The 25499-nt window shown below is 36.3% G+C and overlaps 1 protein-coding gene across 1 annotated transcript; it reads right to left on the bottom strand.

The window, feature by feature from the left end:
• Window positions 1-23781, bottom strand: slc45a2 (solute carrier family 45 member 2). The gene is given in 8 exon segments (XM_046868116.1): window positions 1-297; window positions 3029-3234; window positions 3809-3932; window positions 5590-5733; window positions 14483-14508; window positions 14511-14822; window positions 21575-21751; window positions 23223-23781. Coding segments are annotated over 8 exon segments (1671 nt in total). The 5' UTR covers window positions 23677-23781; the 3' UTR covers window positions 1-69.
• Between the last annotated feature and the right edge of the window lie 1718 nt (window positions 23782-25499).

The following is a 25499-nucleotide window of genomic DNA, read 5'->3' on the forward strand; positions in this document are numbered from 1 at the left end:
GACAAAAATTATTTCACAAATATGAGACTGATATGAAGCATTTATTCTGTTTATTTCAATGTGTTGAGTTTAATGTACATGCTTAATAAAGATAGTAATAAACAGACAGCCGACAAGAGACATGGTTGAAGCTGACAGAACCACCACTACCACGCTCCCGGCCATATTCACTAGAGCTCCTAGTCCAGCTCCCACTATGATCTGAGCTAACTGCACCATACAGGTCAGAGCTGCACAGTCCATTCCCGTCCCTCTGCTCTGCAGAGACACCTTTGTCCCACTCTGCTTCCTCCGCTCCTGCATGACAGATTGGAAATCATTAGAGATAAGCCATCTATATTATATCATAAACACTTTATTGGGACCTTTTATTAAAAAAATATATATATTTTTTTTTATTTCATATTATTACATTAATTATTTTAATAAAGACTTAAAGAAGAAATTATATATTTCAGCATTTAAATACAAGTTTTTTTTCTTTATGTTTGGAATTTTTTATTATTTGTTTATTTTTGTCTTTCATTCTTTTTACTTTTTAATTTTATTTAATGCTTATTATCAGTATTTGCCCTAAAATTATTATTTTAATTAGAGACCCACTAAGGATTGTTTCACCCACCTGCAATATATTCAAACAACTTTAGTTTTTTTTTAAACGTCCTGTCTTTAAAATAGAAAAAGTGCAGTTCCCAACTTTGACTTGGTAAAAGTGTAATCTTTGATATAGTGTAATTCCCATGTTTTGACTAGAAAAGTGTAATATGTAGCATCCATTTGAGAAATTTTATAATCCCCGCTGTTCAGATGGATAACAATGGAATTACCAGTTTCAGAATGTGAAATGTGTAATTTTCAACATCCAACTTGGATAAAATATCATTTTGACATTCCGACTGGAAAATGAGTAATCCCTACTTTTCAACTGAAAAAAAAAAAATCTCCACCTTTTCGCTGGTCAAACTGTAATTTCCAGTTTCTGTGTGAGAACTAATAGCTACCCTCCTTATGAAATTTGCAGTTATGTTAAACACAATTTGGACAAAGTGTAATTTTCACATTTGACTGCAGGAAATAAAAATGCCACCATCTGACTGGGGATATAATGGAATTCCCACATTCTGTCTGGGAAAAGGTTTTATTTATCAACCACTTGGAAAACTTATTTCTCACTTTAAGACTGGGGGAAATTAGAACAACTCACCTTTTTGGCAGCTTTCTGTCAACCCTTTGAATTAATTCCAGGGTAATTCAATTTTAAAATCGAAATTTCTTTCTATATTTTAATATTTTATAAATTACAGCTTGTAATCCATGACCAACTTTTTTATTAAAGATTTAGATGATATAATGCTATAAATATCAAAACATAGCAATAACTAGATGAAAACCTCCCATTTTTACCATGTAAACAATTAAATGACATGTCAATGCCATCACAAATTCTTCCACATGACTTAAATGCAACAAAAGGGCCTTGACTTATCTAGAATACTAATCTAATGTGCTAACTGCTAATTATCTTATTAACTAGCAGGTGAACAGGTACCTAAAAATATCTACAAAAACATTTGTTTTGTATAGGATACAGTGTTCTCAAGCTGCTGTTTCAGGACTTAAGGTAAAGGAATCCATTCATTGGTTATTGTTTATTGGGGTTTTTAAGAAAGTAATAATTAAAACCTCCCCGCCAGTGTTTCAGTTTCTTATCAACACCTTCAGTGTTAATCAGTTGTAGTTTCAGAGCCTGATGGATTTGCATGGTAGCATTTTCAATTAATCATATGAACATACTACTGGTAAAAGGAAAGCATTAAATTAATCAAAGGTGAGAGCACATCTCTAGCAAATTAAATCACCATTGGAAGAGAAAAAAAATTAATGGGTTGTACTGTAATAGGAAAATAGTCTCTAAAAGAATGATGTGATGAAACAGAGTTACAGTTACCACATCAGTCTACAAGACAGAGCGAGAAAGAGGACTGTTTTGGTGGCTTCTCACTGTTCGGGCTCACAATGTGGGCTTCATAGATAATTAGAGCAATGTTAAGGGCAAGGCTGGCATGTTAGAGAAGAACAGTATCCGTCCCACTTGGGAAGGTCCTGCTCTCATTTCTTGTAGTATAAGATCAGAACTAGATCAGCACTAGTTAAACCAGTGACTGTCCAGAGCCAGGGCTAGGGAGCAGACAAACAGGCTAAACTGACCATCTACTAGCTGCATGGGGTCGTCACTCAGGGTCAACTAAATTGAGACTGTGTCTGTCTCCCAAGCAAAACCAAAATAAAGAAACCTAATTAACATCAAATTAAATAAGAATGAATGCACAGCCAGCACCTCTGATTTAAAGATACAAATTCACGTCAATAGCGCTGACTATAAATGAATTACCGGGCTTGTCAATTTCTCTGACCTCACCTGCCCGGTCCAGCACTCGTTTATGGGCTTCAGAAGCATGCCTTTCAGCAGTTTCCTACCCCTGTGAAGAGAGCTAGATCAGCCGGATCTAGTTGGCCGGCCGATGAGCAGAAAGGCCCTCTGTCCGGTAAGCTTGACGAGCGCTTTCTGTTAACGGCATCACAACCTCCATGTCAGGGTCAATCGTTCTTTCCAGGCCTGCACACTGGGGTGTTCAGGTCCTGGGCAAAGCCCTTTTTGGCCCACCCGTTTAGCCTCAAAGCGGCGTTGTACTCTAACGTCATGGGACTGAAAGAATATTGTGCCCCGGGTTCAAGAGAGCCAACTGGCCTATTCGGCAATTTCGTTAGGCTAAAAAACAGGTGGAATGAGACGTTCCCATCAATAACACATATAGGGTAAAGTGTCCCAATGTGATAAAGCAATCTGTACTTATACTGTACCTATCTAGTGTGTCCCTGACTGAGACAATCACCACTACACACTATCAAACCCTCTGCCTCCAGTTTTGCTTTTATTCTGATATGAATGAACTGCCTCAGTTCAAACCACACACAGGCATATATGCATGCATGCACACATAGAACACACATACACACACACACGCACCTCCTCCTCCCTGTGGTATTCTGAAATCAGGTTGAATGGGACGGTGTAAAGTGTGCTAGACATCACACCAAACACACAGCACAGCGTCAGTGTGGAGATGATGTTAGGAAACAGACCAATCAGACTCGTGCCCAGTCCAAACAGGAAGTAGCCCAGGAAGTAGAGACCTTTTAATCCAATATAGGGCAGTAGTAGCCTCTGTACATCTGCACATGCAAAACAAAGACATCATAACCACAATTAAATAAGTAATAAAATAGAGGAATAATTTAAAGTTTGAGAATAATACAGTTATATGAATGGCAACATAGTCCTATTATCAGGATTGGAACACTCAGCATAAATAGTCATTAGAGCTAATAGTCATAGCTTGCAAAGCATACAGAAAATTACGGAAGATAATTCTAGAGACAAAACTATGATGCATTTAAGCAGTGATGTTTTCAGAGTGAAAACACCATTCACAACTTTCATAATTATTTTAATCTTGTGACTCCAGAATAAAAATTCAGGCAAAAATGTAAAATCCCAAAGCATGTCCTAGCTAAACAACTTTGTTTTCGGTAATAGCAAAAATATGCAATTGTGTTTCTTGGCAGAACTTTTGCTTTGCAAATTTGCTTTAGATATAATCACTTAAAGTCTCCTTTTGATGAATAGCAACTCCTGTTCTCTTATCTCTAAATAGTGTTGCACATCTGTTCTAATGTATTCTGTGCATGCATTAGGAGAGTGTTGGTGAAACACTACAGGACATGTCACAACAGGGTAAATACTCACAGGAATAAAGAGCAGAGGACACAGCATTGATGCACAGCCCCCAGCAGCCCACCTCCACCCCCCTCTCATAGGTGGCAAATGCAGTTGAGTTATGAGGTGCGTACGGGTTCCCCTTATACACAATCTACAAGAAAAAGAAGCAAATGAGACCAAAAATGTAAGAACCTTAAAACATATTGTACTATGTTACCAAGAAAACACAACATCTAGTGCATGGAAGGAAACAGTAACATAATTTGTAAAATCTACCCAGACATTTATTATGGCTCATTATAAAAAAAAAACAGATATCTGTGTCTGTACTACAACAATCAAGATTTTATATGTCAAATATGCAGTTGTGTACTGTAAATAAGTTGAAGTGAATAAAAATGTGGCCAAATTGTCTTTAAACTGTGCATTAAATAACTAAAGTAAAAAAAAAAAGGAAAGAAAAAGAAATGAGAAGGATAAGCAATAACAAATAATAAGAAATAAGAAATGTTTCACAGAAATGTGCAAAAATTAGTTATGTACATCAGAATGTGCAGAGTGCAGGGTGGAGTGAGAGTATTTATGGAGTACTAATGGATCTGTATGGTGAACATATTAATGTTGAGGATTCTGATGGCCAGAAAGAAGAAGCTCCTTCTGAGCCTCTCAATTATATAAATGAGATTACAAAAGAGCTTGCCTGATTGCAGCAGGCTGCACAGACATTTATCACAATAGGAGGATTTTATTAGCTCTGGTACTCCACTGCCTGTAAATGTCTTGCAGAGAGAGTAAAGCAGATCTGGAGGTGCACCTAGCTAAAGACACCACACTCCGAATGGCTTTCTGGTCCCAATCCATGATGAGATGCATAGAAAATCAGTAATCTTTTTATAGCACATATTCAAGATTGGTGTGGAGACGCTGAATTTTCTCAGCAGTTCGCAGTTGGTCCAACCCTTGTCTGTCTCTGATTGCAGAGTAGTTTTACAGTAGTTACAGAATTTTTCTTGCAGTCCACAAGCAATTCCTTGGTTTTGATAAAATTATAAGAGAGACAGATAGGCTTAAAATTGATGGTAGAGAGAGAGATCATGTGTGTAAAGACAGCAGGGGGCTCCAGTGTTTGGCAATGATGAACTGCCCCACTCTCACTACTTGGGGTCTCCCAGTGAAGAAGTCCATGTCCCAGTCACAGACTGGTGAATTAAGTTCTAGATCCCAGAGCTTGAAGCTGAACCCTTTTGGTATTGAAGTCAGAGCTATAGTGTTTAAACAACAGCCATACATGGTCCTCTGTGTTTCTGTCAGTGTGGTTGATGGTTGTTGATTATTTGACACAATCCAGGTTTTTAGTTGTCTTGGCAACAAGGCTTGTTTGTGCAACAAGACAGAACAACTTTTTTTTTTTTTTGCAAATTAAAATATTGTTTTTCTCAATTTTGGTTAATTTGTATTTTTAATTTAATGTAGTGACTAAATAAATTATTGTTATATTTTTTTGAGACCTGTTGCAGATGTCAAATTCAAAATGATCTTATTTTTTCCTTAAAATAGTATATATTCTCAAATCAAACATGATGCATGATCTGTGTGGGCTACATGGAGGTGATGCTCTATAAATAAAAGCATTTAATTCATATATTTTAGTTTATTTTAAAAATATATATATAAACAAGAAAATATATAGTGTGGTTTATCTGTTCAGTGTATAGTGTTCAGAAATTTTTTTTTTGTAAACAGTTACATCCTTAGTTGAAGTTTAAGTAACATGTTTCATGCTTAGCCACATATGAGCTTCATCTCACCTGACCCATAAAGTCAGTGAAGAAGAGCATGTTGCAGAGGAAAGCGGTCCAGCCCAGCAGGTGGCTGATACATAGGCAGCGGTAGTGACTGGGCATGTTAATCATGGCAGACAGCAATGATTTCAGAGTCATCCTCTTCTGTACCTGCAACACATAAATGCACACACACGCACACAGTTTATTACACAAATCTGAAGCTGTAATGATTGCGCTATATTGCCAAAGGTTTGTAGATACCTGGCCATAAGTATGGTATGTGCTTTTTGAGCATAACATTCCGCATTTGGTCTCAATTTTATAATTCCCTGAATGTTCTTGTGGAGATTTGTGCTCATTTAGACACAAGTGTGTTAGTAAAGTCAGGTACTGATGTAGGTGAGGTTAGGAGGGCAGGGGGTGCAGTCAGCAATCCAATTCATTCCAAAGGTGTTTAATAAGGGGGAGGTCTGCTTTATAGCAGGAAATCTACCACTCCGAATCGTACAAAGCATATCTACTGAGTTTGCTTTGAGTACAGGGGCAGTTTTGGGTCTCCTAGTTCAAGTGAAGGAAAAATGTAATGCTGTCGCATCCAAATGCCACCAATACAATACCCTTCAGCTTTGCAATAACAGTTTGGGAAAAAAACACGAATGCCAGGAAAATTCAGGGGTCCCAAATCTGTAATACTTTTGCCCATATATTTTATGTGTATCTGAATGTTTATATGCTCTGCATATATGTTCCTATGGGATATATTCCCATTATTATGTAAGAGACTCATCACATCAACTACACTCTTCCTGTACTCTTCCTTCAGAATCACCCTACACCATTTCCCTTTTTATCAGCACCATAAAAGAAGAGTTTAAACCCACCTCCAATGCTCCTGGCCTTACTCCCTTTCCACTTGGTCTTCCTAACACACAACATATCTACCTTTCTCATCTCCATCATATCAGCTATCTCTCTCCCTTTACCAGTCATAGTACCAACATTTAAAATACCAACCCGAACCTCCACTCTCCTACACTTCTCCTTTTCCTGCTGTCTCTGTAGACATCTTCCTCCTCTCATTCTCCTACCTCAGCCAACAGTAGCCCAATTTCCCCGGTACCCTGTTGGCTAACAATACCTGTGGCGGTCGTTGGTAACCCAGGCCTCAACAGATCCAGTATGAAATTTCATGTATTTTATTTAATTAAATCAAATAATTTTGTGTTAAATAATTTGATTACTAAATTTTATCAATATAATAAAAAGTGTATTGCATTAATGTGATTTATTCTTTTTATTTATTTAAAATTGCTTTAAAAATAGAAACTGTTCAAATGTTGATCACAAATGTTAATAATATTAAATTGCATTAATAAAAAAAAAATGACAAGCAATTTCTTTTGCATCTCTTCCCCCTAACTGTACTAAAATTGAACCTTATAAACCGATGTACCAAACCATGAATTGTGTGTATTGTTCCACCCATAATTTATATATATATATATATATATATATATATACACACACAGTACAGACCAAAAGTTTGGACACACCTTCTCATCCAAAGAGTTTTCTTTATTTTCATGACTATGAAAATTGTAGAGTCACACTGAAGGCATCAAGGGCTATTTGACCAAGAAGGAGAGTGATGGGGTGCTGCGCCAGATGACCTGACCTCCACAGTCACCGGACCTGAACCCAATCGAGATGGTTTAGGGGTGAGCTGGACCGCAGAGTGAAGGCAAAAGGGCCAACAAGTGCCAAACATCTCTTGGGGAACTCCTTCAAGACTGTTGGAAGACCATTTCAGGTGACTACCTCTTTAAGCTCATCGAGAGAATGGCAAAAGTGTGCAAAGCAGTAATCAAAGCAAAAGGTGGCTACTTTGAAGAACCTAGAATGACATTTTTCAGTTGTTTCACACTTTTTTGTTATGTATATAATTCCACGTGTTAATTCATAGTTTTGATGCCTTCAGTGTGAATCTACAATTTTCATAGTCATGAAAATAAAGAAAACTCTTTGAATAAGAAGGTGTGTCCAAACTTTTGGTCTGTACTGTATATATATATATATATACAGTGGAACGCCGTTGTACGAGCATAATTCGTTCTTGAAAATTGCTCATGTGTCCATTTGCTCGTATGTTCGAACTGATTTTCCCCATAGGAATGAATGTAAAAGTGATTTAATCCGTTCCGAGATCTCATCCGATCGCTTATTTCTGCACTTAAAAAGTATTTGTAGCCTATTTTTAAAAACAAATACACCGCAAATGACCGTAATATAAACATAATTTAACACTTAATCATGTTATAGTGGTTGATTGCGAGTGTGAGACGCACAAAACGCTCGTAACCTCCTCGGTTTCCATGTAATTCTATTTACTTTCGTTTTCACAGCACTATCACTGATTTTCTTGGGAGACATTTTTCAAGATTTCTAGTGAAATAAAAATATAAAACTAAAAAAAGTTATTAGTTTTTTTTGTGTCGGTCTTCTGTGATTAATTATTGATATGTTTTTTTTTTTTTTTTTTTTGGGAGGAGACATAATAATCAAAGCTTAAGCTGTAGCTTTCTCATATGGGAACATGTTCAGTAGAGTGGGGTTTACATCATGTGTTTTCCTGGAAACATCACAGTGTTCTTTTAAGAATGAAATAAGGGTTCGCAAGGGAATGACTGTTGTACTCCAGTAATAACTAGCAACAGCAAACTGCAGTTTATTTATAGCAAGCTATTGTGAGTAGATAACCATGTAGGTGATTTCAGTCGAGGGGAGAGGTTAGGGTGGAATTACACAGTGTTCATGCTGCAAGAACATTCATTTGGACTGCTGTTTTTAAACAAGATATTTTCCATTGCCAGTACAAGCTGACTAAGTTTTTCCCTTGTGATCTAGGGTCTCCTCTTAAAATGTAATATTTATATAGCTGCTAAATAAAATTCTATTATTGACAGTGAATACTATGCAGCTTGACTAGCATGAGAGTTTCAATGCTTTTTTTTTAAAAGATGGTTCCCAAAAATGCTCTGGAGAATAAGAAGTCTTTGCAGTTTTGTTGTAGGAAATAAATAAAGATTTAGGCAAGAATTAAGGCATTACTAAGGATCCTCTGATCAAAAGTATGTAAATAAATAAAAGCCAGTGATGCAAAAATGACGAAAATCAATTCAAGCCCATTATCAAAGCCATGGAAGCAGAAAATGGAGGGTTGCAAGAGAATAAAGATGTCACAAAATAGAGGCAAAGGCAGCAAATGCAAGAAAAAAAGGGTTTGTAACATGTAGGGACTGAATGGGAAATAACATTACAAGAGAGGGCCAAGGCAATCATAGAAGACAAGGATGCTTAAGGGTAAAAAGGTTAAAGCTACTGACCCTAAACATAACTATGGCAGGCAAAGCAATAAAGCTGACATGCAACAACAGCTTCACACACACACAAAAAAACATACAAAAACTTGAACATACAACTTGTACATAGTGGTGCTGACAGTGGTGGGTGGTCAGGGCCAGCAAAGCCTTCTCTGATGGCCTAAACACTATCAGAAGCACTGACCTACATTTACAGCTAAATTCTAAGATTTGTTCCATGAAATTGTATTATTTTATTCCCAACAGTATATTCTCTTTATTTCGTAGCGTTTCTCTTGGCTGCACTGCTTCCAGTACTAGATGTTAGATGATGCTACAGTGTTAGATTTTCTGTCCAATCAGATTTCAGCCTCTATGTGCTGCCATGTCAGTCTAATCTGCCCAGGGCCTTTAAAGTCTGTACTGCTAGCCTTTTTACCTTAGTCTCTATAATAAATAAATCTGTTTCTTTAACAAATCAGATTTCAGCTAGCTGTCCCAGAATAGCGTCGGCATGTTTCCGTCCATCTGATTGGTTGGAGGGTTACAGGCAAGTTTGACTGGCATAACTCGTCTGTAGCGCTCTGCACACATTAGTACATCTGAGTTAGACTTTTTTATGCCTACAATGGCTGATGAAGGAAGAGAAATTGATTTGGTCTCGGACATACTTAAAAATCCATTTTCAAGAAAAGCTAGACATCGTGAGGAGAGGTCGGCTAATCCCGAAGCTAGCTAGCTAGTTTTAGCCTGGGAAATGGTTTGTTCGCCACTGGATTACAGCCTCTGAGGAGCGATACAATTTATGACTACTCATCTCTGTTAAGTAGGTTGTATTTTATGTACATTTTTAGGTTTTTGTCATGTTATTAGACAAATATTGATTCTGAACTGCTCCAGATGATGTGGGTGGCACAATTAAAGTTTTAGTGTAGAGGTTTCGAGCTAGCTTTAGTAAAAATGGTATTCACCCTCATATGTGAAATACCCCTCTCTGTAATGCCACACGTTGTTATATTTTGTTTTTGTATTGTACTGACGGTTTCTATAATCCCGACGTGATAGTGGTGGTATTAAAAGGTGGATTAAGTCCAAAGTGTATATACATTCTTATTATAATTGATATTGTGGTATTATTTTCAAAAGTAAAAGTAAATAATTACTGTGTCTGTCCTTATATGGAAGCAAGTTAAACATATTGTGCTACATTTATGCTTAGAATAAAAATGCAAATGTACTTATTTAAAACCAATATGTTGCCAATCATAAAAAAAAAAAATTGCTTAAATTTTTGCAAGTTCGGATATTTGGCTCTGGAATCACCATGATAGGAAGGCAGGATGACAAAATGTACCATCGTGTATCAAGGTCAGGATCGAGGTCATAAATATTCATTATTTTATCTCGTCCTTCCGAACTAATTAAGATAATAGATGCAAAGGGCAAGCTAAATATAAGACACTGAACATGTGAGAGATTATGCTTTGTCTATTTATATTATTTTATTTGACATTTTTTCATTTCTCATGAAACTATTGTAAACCAAATCATACAGGTTCCTTGATGTATAATATCATTTATATACGTTTATAGCTTTTACTCATTGTAAAGAAAGAATACAAAATTAAGCTAATCTTTTCTTTGCTGGCTGAAGCATGACTCAATGTTGATGACGGGCAACAAAAGGCTGTTAAGTGTTACAAAAAGAAACAGCTAGAGGAAAATGTTGCAACTAATTAGGCTAATTGACAAAAAGTCAGTAACATGAATAGGTATAAAAAAAAAGAGAGGTAAAAATAGTCAGAGTTTGAACAACCTGTGAAATAAAAAACTGCATCTAAAAATTGTGGAACAATTTCAGAGTAATGCTCCTCAAAATAAAATTGTGAACTCTTTGAATGTTTTATCATCTACAGTACATAATATTAATAAAAGATCTGGAGAAACCTCTGTGGGACAAGGGCAGAAATCAATATCGAATGCCCATGATCTTCATGCCCATAGGCAATACTGCATTAAAAACAGGCACGATTCTGTAAGGGGAATTACTGCATGAGCTCAAAAACACTTCAGAAATCATTAATGCAGGTTAAAGCTCTATTATGCAAAAAAAAAGAAGCCATATATGAACATGATCCAGAAGCACCGCCATCTACTTCAGGCAAACCGTTATTTAAAATTCATTTTGGAAACCATGGACGCAACGTCCTCTGGACTGCAGTGAAGAGGGATCGCTTGGCATGTTATCAGAGATTAGTTCAAAAGCCTGCATCACTTGTAGTATTCGGGTGAATTAGTGCCTATGGAGTGGGCAGCTCTTACATCTGAAAATGCTCCATCAATCCTGAAAGGTATATGCAGGTTTTAAAGCAATATTTACTTGTTTAGGAAAGCATATTTCAGCTACAATACTAAAATGCATCTGTTATAACAGCATGTCGTCGTAATATTTGGAACATCATCAAATGAAAAATCTGACCAAAAAAAGACAGAGGATTGATAGGCAGGTTTAATCCTGCATCAGATATGAATGTGAAAACATTATTTTTACCAAAACTCCAGCAGCTGGTCTTCTAAGTTCCAAGACGTGTTTGGACTGTTGGTAAAATTAGAAGGGATGCAAATATTTAGAGACGAATTGCAGCCATCAAATTATAAATAACCTTTTTTCCCCATTAAATGACACAGTTTCTCAGTTTAAACATATTATTATTAAACATAAGATATGTTTTCTGTGTACTATTGTGAATAAAATATAGGTGTATGAGATTTGCAAATCATTGCATTCTCTTTTATATTTACATTTTACACATTCTTAGTATTCTTGGTGCCCAACTTTTGGCTTAGCTGAATGCAATGCTTGCCATCTGATCAATCGAGAAATGATTGGAGAAGCTCAGTGGGCATAATCATTTACAGTAATAATTGGAAGCACCATCTGAGGACTGTCCTCAAATCCATGTGCCATGTGGGGCTCACTGTAAACACAAAGAAGTGTGCAATTGGATTTTACATAGACCATGGCCATTTGTGTCCTGAAATTGCTAAGAGTGCACTGATTAGAGATAGTTGGGTATAGTTTGTGGCTGATTTTTTGTATGACACCAGTCCATTGAGAATTCACTCTAGATGGTAGTGTGATTATTCTCACGTGTGTCTTATTAACGCAAAGTCTACTTATTTGTGTGTTTGTGCTTACAGTGTGCTATCGTGTCCTATCATAACCAGTGATGTGATGAGAAGAGAGTGATAGTCAGACAAACTGTCAAAGACAGACAGAGAGACAACTTAAAAGTTAGAGCTAGCGAGACATGGACACACACACACACACACACACACACACACACACACACACACACTGGGAGTGTGATCTTGAACATGACTTAGCAAAAGTTCAATAAGGACACAAATTCTTGATGAACACTTATTTTTTGTCCCTTTTTGAGCACACACAGAATAGACACAAGTCTATATGGCTCAATTTGGACTCTTCTTCAGCACCCTTACACACTGGGTTCTAATGTAAAAATGTGTTATCTTTAAGTGGGAAAAAGCTGCTGGCATAACATTCCAACATTCTGTGTGGTTTGATTTATATATTTATATCAAGGAAATCCCATTTTCTCTAACACCACATCAGCCTGTCTATGTGACATCACTAAAGAACTGGATGTCGTTTAAGATATTTTCGCAAAGCTTGTAATCACAAAGCCCAAAATATGTCTTGGCTGTACAGGTAAACCAGCTATAAGGGAGCTGTTGTGTGCATGATTTATTTTTTTGCTGAACTGTCACTCTAATATGATACAACAGTTAAACCATTTATTGTCCTCTTTAGCTGCTTAAACTGAAAGCCGGAGGTTCATGAAGCAGAAGAAGACCTCTTTTGACAGTCTCAGGGACAGATGGTCTATTGTGTAATACAAGCCGCCAGTTCATCATTGAAGGACTCTACAGCAGAAGCTCTGAAATTACAAGCCCACTGAAAAAAAAATGCCTGATTATTACTGATTTGTTTATGAATGGTGGGAATAAAAAACAGCAAACACGAATCATGCTTAGATAAAGTTACTGGTTATGTTAGATGTAGGCCACACTGTGATCGTTTTAATTAGATACTGAATACTCACAGTCCTTGAACAGACAAAAACAGTAGTGGTGTACATGTGACTCAATCAGAAGACACATTCTAAGAGATAGAGGTGGTCCAATAAAAATTCACAGTTCATCAGCACATTCACACTGATGCTGACATTGCATGTTACATCCCTAGACAGCATTTCATATTATGTGCCTCTATGTCTAATGTGACCAAAATAAATCCATATCTAATCACAACATGACATTATCACCAAACCATATGAACCATGGGTGTCTTATCACACAGAGCTGTTCAATTCTAAATGGTCAGTGGGTGTCAAGTAATTTTCTATACCGTCAGCTCTGATATTAATGCAGCTTTATATTAATGTGCTCATTCACAGGACAGCATTAACAGCTCGTTCACATGAACTTGTGTGATGGACTAAGTGTGTGGTGTCTAACAATAAAAATATATACATTTCCACTTTATTGGGAACACCTGCACACCTGCACATTCATGCAGGTATCTAATTAGCCAATCACATGGCAGCAGTGTGAAGCAAAAGATTAGAAATCACAAGCTTCAGTTACATGAAATATCAAAAAAGAATAAATAATTGCCAGTTTTCCAGACTTCCGGTAAGCATATAGTTACTTAATAATCATTCTTTCCAACTGTGGTGAGAAGAAAAGCATCTCAGCATGCACAGAACATTAACTTAAGATGGATTAAAAAGCAGAAGACTACATCAGTTACACTCCTATAAGAAATGAACAGGAATCTGAGGATATAGTTATCACAGACTCACAGTGGACAGTAACTAAAAAAAATCACATACTTTTTCCAGTATTCAACTGTTCAGATAGGGTGAATCTGTCTGTCCCTATTAAAGCCTCAGAGTTCCTGTCATGTAAACTCTAGAGATTGTTGTGTGTAAAAATCAGAAGTCAGCAGTTTCTGTAATACTCATCATATCTGGTACCAACATCCACAATTAAAATCACTGAGATAAAATTTTTTCTCCGATCTGGTGTTCTGATGTAAACAGTAACTGCTCTTGACCTGTAGCTGTTGACTGTATGCATTGTGCTGCTGCCACATGTTAAAGATAACTGCATGAATGTACAAATATACATGTATATAAAGTGCATGGTGAGTGCATAATCAATTATATAATCAAGTTTTCTATGAAGATCTGTTTATGTAACCTTCACAAAAGTAGTCTTCAATGTCGGAGTATGCTGTTTGATAATAGGACTTAAAAGTATGATGTGTTATTCATTAATAATATAATAATACTGCACTCATTTGCAATCTGTTGTGATATAAGATGAATAAACAATAAATTCCTCAGGACTGTTACAGGAAAAGAATCTGTTGTGGTAACATAACTATACCAGCACCACAGCAAGTGCTTTCTTCACGTTATACTATTTATTGCTTGCAAAAAATAAAAATGAGTGATTCAACTCGCCTCATTACTCGGCTGCTTTGAGCTGATGTGACTGAGTTGGCCTCACTTAGAGCCGAGAATGAGCGAGGTCTCAGATCAGGTTCTTTAGTCACAGCGCCATATGAGGAACCATTCATTACTGTCGGCTGCAGCAAGGGGGCACTGGGAACCAACTGCTCATTGGAATGCTGTTTTCCCAAAGGCTTTTCAGGAATGCTGAAGAGGTGCACAGTGAGGAAGAAGCCCCAGGTGATGGCTGAGAAGAAATAAATGACCTGGTACTCTGAGCCCAGTAAAGCTCCCAGTGCAGAATGTCCCCAATCCATTGCTCCAGTCAGGTACCCACATGCACCACCCAGACCTGGAAAGGAACAGGACATGAGATGATATGCTCAATGAGAATAATTTATCTTAAAGAGGAACCATTAGTTTCTTTCTGTACATTTAAATGTAATTATACAACAGCTCTGTTGATTTCTGAATCAGGATGGTCAGTGTTATCTGTAGGTACAGTGGACATGAAAAAAAATCTAGATAAAATGTTCTGTTAAATTTGCAGGTTTTTCTGTTCAAATAAACTAAATAAATAATGACATAAAAAAACACTAATGTGTTCCACCTGTAAGTGTCCCTTCCTTTTATTCTATTTTCTAATAACTTTTAGTTTATTTTCTCTTGATTTATTTTTTTATTATTTGCTTTTATTATTGTTGCTATAGCAACAAAGAATCAAGAGAAAACAAACTAAAAGTTATTATAAAACAGGATAAAGGGGGAGGACACATTTATAATAACCTGCATGAATGTGCCCATTCCCTTTTAGTGTGGCATGTGTTTTCTACTTCTCCTTGCTGACATTACATCTTTTAGATTGCAAAAGGATCTTTTGTGCACATCCTCCTACAAGTCAATCCACAAGTCTTTGAATTCAGCTCTTGGTTTTGACTTGGTCCTTGTGAAAAATGCTGATCAATTTTTCCTAAGAAACTATTCTTTGGTTTACTTGGTTGTGTTGCTTGGACCATTGTCATGCTATAAAAGGAATTTCTTCATCTTCAGCTGTCTAATTTATTTAATTTAAGAAAACAGTTTGGCTTGAGCATGATTTTGCATTCACTATTTTGTCCTTTGAGCGAACAGTCTTGTATGCACCAAATGCATCTTTTTGCTCAAAACACATTTTGCAATATAGTTTGGGGTGATGATGCTATATGAACTGTATGTTTTGCCAATGTCTTGGTGGCTAGTCCATCCTTTAATTTTTAATTCTGTCATAGTTCTCTTTGCAGCCTTCTTTTTTTTTTTTTTTAGGTTTTTGTCAATCCATTCATCAATTTTCATGAAAATATTAATTCTTGATCATGTCACTGTGCTTTCTCCACTTATTGTGGCTTTCACAGTGTTCTCTGATACATCTTATGTTATGAAAATTATTTTGTAGCCCTCTCCTGATTAATAGCTTTTGACAATGATATCATGTACAAGAAAATCCTACCAGTGAGCTTTATTCGGGGTAATTACTTATACATACACATTTTGTTTTTCTCTAAAATATTTATTTTGTTCCTTCATTTTATTTATCACTTGAATCATGTGGGTTGCAATGTCACAATAATGGTGGGGAAATATCTGACATAATTTCTTGTATATTCATTACAAGTAAAAAAAAGGGTGTCGGTAGACTATTTATAATCTGTAACTGTATGTTTATTTATTTCTCTGTCAACTGTGCAAGCAAAGTGTTCTTGTCATCACTGTAAGCGCATGGCTTTTTGTTTATTGCCCTTTTTATAAGACATAGAATTAACAGAACATTGGAAAAAGAAGAAAGACTGCCTGGGCATTTAAGCACCATCCTACCATCAGAATGATTTCTATTTTCTAATAGCGAGATGCTTCAATATTGATGACCTAACATTAATGACATCTCTGTTGGTATTGCTAGTTGTTATTACATTGGCAATGAAGTGAGGAAACGAAAGGAAAGGCTAATTTATACTCTTGGAACTCTGGAGCCACATGGAATTAATGTTGCCTTTTGACATGTTTTGGCTATTACAGCCTCAGAAGATTTTTGCTTGCACAGATAATGGCGTATTTGTCTAAAACACCCTGTTTAAATCAATATGTTGTGAAAAAAAAATTTTACAATATTTTTTTTTCTACATCTAATTATATTCTTTTGGACAAAAACAGCTTAATAACTATGCAATTTTAACGCTTCTTGAGGTGCAGGTTGCTAAACTTCCAGTTCATTTTGAATGCTTATAATAAACAACTTTAAGTATTTACATTGGCTAGATTGTGCTTACTATTGTTATAAATAGTGGTCATTTAAGTTGCCATAGATGTCTTGAATAAATCAGCTTGATAGTTATCCTAATCCATTTGGTCATTCTCTTCTGATACAAGCAAGATGCTTCAGCCTACAGAAGTGTTACTCACTGGATTTTTTTCCACACTTTTCTATGTAGAGATGTTTATTCTATGTCTATTATGCATAAAACCCCACAGAGAATAACAGAATATAAAATACTTAAAACAGCCTTTCTGGCACCAGTGCCCATGCCATGCCCATGAAAAGTCAAATAATCCACATTTTTACCAATTCTAATGTGAACAATACGTGAAGCGCTCAAATACATACATACATACATACATACATACATACATACATACATTTATACATACATGCATACATACATACAGTACAGACCAAAAGTTTGGACACACCTTCTCATTCAAAGAGTTTTCTTTATTTTCATGACTATGAAAATTGTAGAGTCACACTGAAGGCATCAAGGGCTATTTGACCAAGAAGGAGAGTGATGGGGTTTCCGCCAGATGACCTGGCCTCCACAGTCACCGGACCTGAACCCAATCGAGATGGTTTAGGGGTGAGCTGGACCGCAGAGTGAAGGCAAAAGGGCCAACAAGTGCCAAACATCTCTCGGGGAACTCCTTCAAGACTGTTGGAAGACCATTTCAGGTGACTACCTCTTGAAGCTCATCAAGAGAATGCCAAGAGTGTGCAAAGCAGTAATCAAAGCAAAAGGTGGCTACTTTGAAGAACCTAGAATATGACATTTTTCAGTTGTTCCACACTCTTTTGTTATGTATATAATTCCACATGTGTTAATTCATAGTTTTGATGCCTTCAGTGTGAATCTACAATTTTCATAGTCATGAAAATAAAGAAAACTCTTTGAATAAGAAGGTGTGTCCAAACTTTTGGTCTGTACTGTACATATTGTAATATGATTTCATTTTTAACACTTATTTTATTTCTGCAGCTCAATATATACTTCCCTCCTACAGTCATTATTTATTTATGCTCTATTATCCAGAATGTAGGTGTTAAATCTGGTGTCTAGATGACAGCATTTCTGCACATGGATTATGGGTGCAAATCAGATGTGTGTAAGGCTTTATATAGGAATCAGGGATATGGTAGTTTACAGGTGCAGTGGACTCAGATCCAGTCCTATCTCAGGTTGTTAATTTAAAAAACTTCCTGCAAAACCTCCAGGCACAAGGTCTGGCACACATTAAACATTTCACATAAACTATAAACATACTGTGAGTATTTGAAAAAAGGTGGAGATAAAGGTAGGATTTAGATACTTCATATTTATATATATATATATATATATATATATATATATATATATATATATATATATATATATATATATATATATATATATTTGTAATAATCAATATCATCCATGTTTCTGGGAGGATGACTACATTTACAGTGTGATTGTGTAGATTTATGTTTATTTAGCCAAGATTGGTAAAGCACTGATGTAGGCTGAGGAGGTTCAATCAGCGTTCCAAATTATTCACTGGTTTGAGTCTCATATTTAAAGTGCAAAAAAATATTTTACTTTACCACATCCAAAGACATCCTATAAAATGTGTTTACTTTTTGAAATTTCATTTTTTTTTACATATTCTGGGTTGAAACTGCATATAATATAGTAAATTTCCACCACTAGCTCACTGTCCATCTTCCTTCTCCTTATCAAATGAAAGCTACCCACGAAAGCAGTCTTGAAGCACATGCTTCCTCCGAGACAACAAAAGCCAACAAACTGTCTTTTGATCTTGCTGCTCAAACTGTATCAGGAGGCAGCATGAGACACATGAAGAAAAGTGTGTATGAGCTTACAGATTACGAACATCCACCGGAAAGATAGTATGCCACCCTTTCCACCCAAAAATAATTAATCTTTGACCTTTAACTTGCATCACCAACTATTAGCTTTTGTTGTACATACAGTACAGGAAACAGCCACAATTTCAGTGAGGAAGTGATAAGCAACATTTAAACATAAATCTATGAGAATGAGTTAATATGTGACAAATGACTGACTCTAATAATTTCTCTAACCTCCCCTAGCCTCTAACATTTTTTTAACCTATAAAAATAAAGCTAAGGTAAAACAAAACAGAATGAAACAGACTGAGTGCTTTGTTCAGGTCCACTCCTGCCTAGTCATGTGCTGGGATCATGGGTTGAAGCTGAGAGCAACAGAAGTAGCACATGATCAGAGTGCATTACTGTAGCTCAGTGGTGTGTGTGTGTGTGTGTGTGTGTGTGTGTGTGTGTGTGTGTGTGCGTGTGCGTGCTTATTCACGTGTTTACTGACGTGTATTTTTCTGCTAAAACTATATCTATAACTTATATAACTCTATAACTATATCTATAACTTATAAAATATCAATAAAACCAGTAAACATTTGTGGTGTGAATTATCTTCATCTGTTTCTGAACACATTTTAACCTGTGTTCAATAACAGATGAAGATAATGTGCACAAATGCTCAACTACTGGCTGTTAGATTATGTTTGTTTTCATATTCACCATTTTTTTCTCAGTGATGTCATTAAAATTCACATTTAATTCAGCATGTATTTCCACACAGGCCTATTTGTATATCAGACAGAAATGTGTCTCTCATCTAAATATTAAGGGTGACTTCAATAAAGTACCTTTTAGGATTCTTGTTTATATTTTCTGACATTTAGTGTATTTGAAGAAGGATTAAAAAAAAAGTTTTATTGATGGGTTAGTGGTTTTACTCTGAGATTTTTCAACCAACTGATAAAATAAGTGTTTTTCTGTCGCAAAAGTAGAATTTTTTGAAGCTCTCCAAAGATAAATAATACAAATAATTTGCTTTTTCTTTTTTCCACTGACTTCACAATGAATTTGCTTTATTTTTATATCAAAGCCTTTCGATCTCAAGTGCAAGCTGGTGAAAGCTTATAAATTTAGGCATGTGCAATTGAGACTCCTGAGCCAGAACCTTCAGCGTGAACTTGCGCTCATTAATGATGTTGCAGATTTAACATCGGAAAAAGCACATGGATATGATTTGATTTCCCGGCTGATGTCCTTTTAATGCCTCACTGTCAGACTTCTGTTCAGACAGCACTCCGGCAGAACGTCTGTTATAGCAAGATAGCTATACGCATTTTGTTTACTGAGTGGAAAAATATAGGAGAGACTGCTTTAGCAGCAACATTCAGCAATTTCACACAAATTCAGCACTGTATGAGACAAATCTGGTGTAAAAACCGGCAAGCATACTGTCTGACTCATATTTACAGAGCAAGTGATAAACATGTGCATGTTACTATATGTTACATCATGTCAAAATATTTGTAAATTCTTTGAGTAAGTTAAGCAATAAAGTGAAAGTATTTAATAAAACAAATTATTGATTTATAAAATAATTGCAATTATTCTATTAAATAATTACAATTAGGCATATTAATAAGTTGGCACCTTATGTTCAGAAATTATGCCATATATTATAAGGAGTTTTAGATTATGTAAAAAAAAAAACATTTTATAGTCAGAAACTTCCACATTTTGCTATGTATCCATCTGCGTGTTTTTGTTTGTCTGTCAAGTGTCTTCAATGTACACTGATTTCCTCTGCTATCGTGAGAACTCCCATAACATGACAAACATGTAATATCTTATTATTTACTCCACTACATTTCAGAAAATGGTCCTCACTATTCAGAAGTGGATAAATTGTGTTAAAAGAGAGCCTGTTGTAAAATCACAAGTGTAACCCCATGGTTCTTGCAAAAATTTGTTTAGAGTAAGGGTATTTAACAATATTTTCTGAACTGCAAATTTATTGGCTGTAACAATAACACAATAAAGCAACTCTCCTTTAAATTGTGTAATGTGCAGGAGAATGGAACATTGAATTGCATAAGGCAAAAACTTTTACAGTAGTAATATTTAAGTAGAATACTTTTATTTGTACTCAAGTAAAGGAATGGTGTATGTTATCCACCACTGGATTAAATTCACCAATGTATAATTCACACATTTAAGATAGTGAGATATTTCATGGCTAAAAGTGGCACAAGGTACAAATTTAATGTCAACAGCATTAATGGGATTAATTATTAGCATTTATATTTATATGAGCATTAATAGTTTCACCTGGTCCTGCTTGTTTATTGCATGCCTTAAATATCCTTAAATATTTTAAATTAGGAGAAGGCTATAAAAGAACAATTGTTTTAGAAATTCAGAAACTTGTTGTGGACTTGTCCCTTTTTGAATCAATACCAAAACCTAATACTGTACATTAATTTTATGGTTACAGTGATAATTCTTAATACCTTAAAATACTGTGCTAATAATAATCTAGAATAAAGGGAATGGAAGACAAGCAGGCACACACACCATGACCATGTAGGTAACATCTTTGTATGACATAAAGGGAGAAAGCATTTAAAGTTAAACTATTTCAAACATTTCACCTTGTGAATTTTTAAATCAATTGCAATTCATATTCCATATCATACAAAACAATCAAGTACTCTCAGAGGGGTGATATAACAGTAAGGATGGAAAAACAAAAACTACCAAGTGGCAGAAGCATTAAATTGTAAAACCAATACACATTATAAAAATAGGCTTCAGAGCGGCTCAACAGAAATGTATTCAGCTTGAATAAACTGGGGGAAATAATACACTGGGATAAATAGTGTAAAAAGATGGTGAACGGTCAAAATATAACTATTTGCAACACTTTCAGTTCATTTCACAAAATACATTTAAACATCTCCACTTACCAGTAAGCAGGGCATGGTAATGCAGGCCTCTCTCCTTATCCTGGTAAGAGCACACATCAAAAAGGTAGGCCTTCACTGGCCCATCTATGAAATCTGCTGAAAAGTCAAACATGACCACTCCAAACATGACCACCACTATGGACCAGGTTCTCTTCCAACCTATGTTTTGCACTAGTACTGAAACAAGACACAGAGGAAACATGGCTTTACTTTCAACATATATGAAACATTTCAACATTATTATTATTATTATTATTATTATTATTATTATTATTATTATTATTATTATTGCTGGGGATGGGGTTGGTCTGTCAGAAAACAAAAAAAAAAAAAAACCTATAGGCATTTCCACTAAAAGTACACTATATGGTCAAAAGTTTGGGAATACCTGACCACAGTCATATGTGGGTCTTCTTGAAACTGTTAGCTATATCATGTCTTGATGATTTTCCTAGTATGATGACTCTAGGACATTCACAGAGTTGCCCCTAAGCCACTCCTCTGTTGCCTTGGCTTTGTGCTTAGGGTTGTTGTCATGTAGGAAGGTTTCCAGATTGAGGTCCTGAGTGCTCTAGAACAGGTTTTTATTGATAATATCTCTCTGTACTTTGCTCCACTCAGTATTCACTCAACCCATCAGACTAAAGATTTTGTTCCAAAAAGTCTGAGAGTCCTTTGTTGGCAAACTTCAAGCAGGCTTCCATGGGTTTTGCACTAAGAAAAGGCTTTCATCTAACCACTCTGTCATGATGCCTAGAATAGTGGAGGGCTGCAGTACCCAGTTTGGATGGGCTTGGAAGAGCCCTGGTTGTGCCATTTAAAGAAACTATATATGGCCAAAGAAATGGAAACACTTCTGGATACTGTTGCTACATATTTTAACATGACATGTTTTTGCTGGAACTTTATTATTTAGAATAGAACTAAGACAACCAAACCTTGTTCCTGCATGGCAAATCCACTGTGCACAAAATGAGCTCCATGAATGAATGAATGAATGAATGGTTAAAAAGGTTGGTGTGGTAGATCTCAAGTGTACTTTAAAGTGATCTGACCTCAACTGAACTGATCACATTTGGAATGACATGGAACACCTATGTACCAGTGTCCAACCTCACTTAGAATAGATAGAAAGGAATTTCCACGTCCACATTCCAAAATCTACCGGATCGCATTTGTAGAAGAATAGAGGTTATTTCTGGGCCAAAATATAGTTCAGGCCATATAGTGTAGCATTAGGGATTGTATATGTTTCCCTCAAACACTTTGCATCATTGTTAAGAAATTCTAAATCAGAAACAATTTAGGCTTTTCTGATTATGTTCAAGCCCATAAGTAGAATTATGTAACTGATAATTATGCACACACACACACACACACACACACACACACACACACACACACACACACACACACACACAAAGGATTTCACATTCCTGGAGCAGGTTTGAGGGAATTGCAAGAAAGTATTACAGCTAAAACAGATAGAAGCCAATTTCTTTCCCTTTCTAATTACTGTCAGGTTTCTTGCAAAGCAAAACCAATCGGCAGCTTGCCAAAGAGCTACAGCCTCTAAGTTAATTAAATCTTTCAAACTGCAGGTAAACTCTAACTTTAAAACTGTAAAGTCAATAATTGAAAGTCTCACCTGACACCAGAGCGTCTCCGTTAAGAAACAGGCTGATGCCAACGAGCATCATAACCCCCAAAGTTAGGATGTATGGTCTCCTGCGTCCCCAAGGTGAGCGGCAGTAGTCACTAGCTGAGCCAATCACTGGCTGCAGAACAAAGCCCAGAACAGGGCTTATGAGCCACACAAGGCTGTAAAGACTTCTTGGTAGTCCCACACTGAGCAAGACAGGTGTGACAAATGCAGCTTCCACAGCATAGCAGAATTCCCTACCAAACATCACCATGGCATGCATGATGAGGCGTCCACGCGACCTCCTCAGAGGCTCCACTGCCATAAACACAGACCCCTCTGTGGCATCCACATAGTCACTGTTTGGACCACAGTCCATGGAGTGACCCTTCACAGTGGAAGTGTAGCTGCCCAAGTCCTCTGGGAACTTGTAGGGTTTTTCCTCTGTCAGTAGAGTCATGATTGAAGCTTCACAGAGGCTCAAACAGCTAAACAACTTCCCAAAATCCCAAAATGTAAACCTGTTGGTGTCTACTGCATAACTGAGTGATGTGGAAGAGTAGTACTAAAGCTTGCCTGGTTGAATGAATGGAAGTCTGTTTTGTTTTGTAAGCACGTGACAGATTAAAAAGCTTAGAAAACCACCCTCCACCCGTCTCTCTCTCTCTCTCTCTCTCTCTCTCTCTCTCTCTCTCTCTCTCTCTCTCTCTCTCTCTCTCTCTATCTCTTTCTCTCTGAATGGAACCTTAATAGTTTAAGTTTTTAAAGGTTGGTGTTTGTTGTCATCGACATACTGCATTTAGCATCATTTTGCTGAGTCTAATCACTTTGCTTCAAGTACATCAAATGATTTGATTATATAATGAAATCAAAATGACTGTGTTTTAGAAAATATTTCAAAAGACAAAAAAAAAAAGACCTTCACTCCAAAATGTATTTTAGGTTTGGACTAATGTCCGACTAGGCATCATGAGACCTTATGTCTGTGGAGAGATCATGTGAGAGGCAGCACTCTGACTTCTCGTGGTTCATTGCTTATGAAAGTCAATCTGAAGAGGTTTAGGTCATGGAGAACAGAACCCATGGCATCATTTGAAATAAAATTCTGCATTCTTTGCATAGCAATACAAACGGATTCATTTATTTAACATTAGATACTTCTAATAACTTTTCACTTAACAAAAGTGATATGATGAAAAACAAGTGCAAACCTTTGACTAAGTGCCATTTTAAATTACTTAGAAAAATGTTCTTGACAGAATGTTGGACATATTTGGAAAAAGACAGAATCTGTTCTAACAATGTTCATGGTGGGCTTTTTTTTTTTTTTTTTTACCAGTGAACCTTTTAAATGCACTTGTTTTAAATTGTTATCACTTATACAGTAACAGCTTATTCATGGGGACATTACATTAAAGATTTAACAAATAATCAGAATCAGAATCAGAAATAGCTTTATTACCAAGTATGCTTACACACACAAGGAATTTGACATGGTGTCAGGAGCTTCCAGTGCAGAAGTACAGACATAATGTAACAGAGTAGTAAACCAGACAGTTAAATAATGCAACATAAACAGAGTAAAAATTTTGTTAAATAAATGTACAGATGTTAATTACAAGTGTTCAGTTTACAAATAGACCATTTGGATTCTATGTACAAATGTGACAGTTATGATGGACAATGTGTAGTTATGAATATTTTAATTGGTAATGCTGATTATAGCCTGCAGGAAAAAACTGTGTTTGTGCCTGGCTGCTCTGGTGGACGATGCTCTGTAGCGCCGATGAGAAGGCAACAGTTCGAAGAGAGAGTGGGCTGGGTCCTTGGGGTCCAAAGTGATTTTCTTAGCCCTTTTCGCCACTTTGGAGAAGTGAAGATCTTAAAGGTTGGGCAGTGGGGCACCAATAATCCTTTCAGTAGTCCAGACCATCCGCTGTAGCATCTTGATGTCTGATTTGGTATCTGAACCAAACCAGACAGTTATAGATCTATACAGGACAATGTGTCAATGATGGCTAAGTAGAATTGTTTTAGCAGCTCTTGTGGCAGGTTGAATTTCCTCAGTTGACAAAGGAAGTACCACCTCTGCTGGGCCTTTTTTCAGCAATGGAGTCAATATTATTGTTCCACTTCAGGTCCTGAGAGATTGTGGTACCCAGAAACTTGTTACAATGCTGTTCATGATGGTGAGTTAGGGGATTGCTGGGGGATTTCTCCTGAAGTCCACGATCATCTCCACTATTTTGAACGTGTTGAGCTCCAGGTTGTGGTGGTTGCACC

The sequence above is a fragment of the Silurus meridionalis genome, chromosome 15 (assembly GCF_014805685.1).
Source record: "Silurus meridionalis isolate SWU-2019-XX chromosome 15, ASM1480568v1, whole genome shotgun sequence".
NCBI classification, from domain to species: Eukaryota; Metazoa; Chordata; class Actinopteri; order Siluriformes; family Siluridae; genus Silurus; species Silurus meridionalis.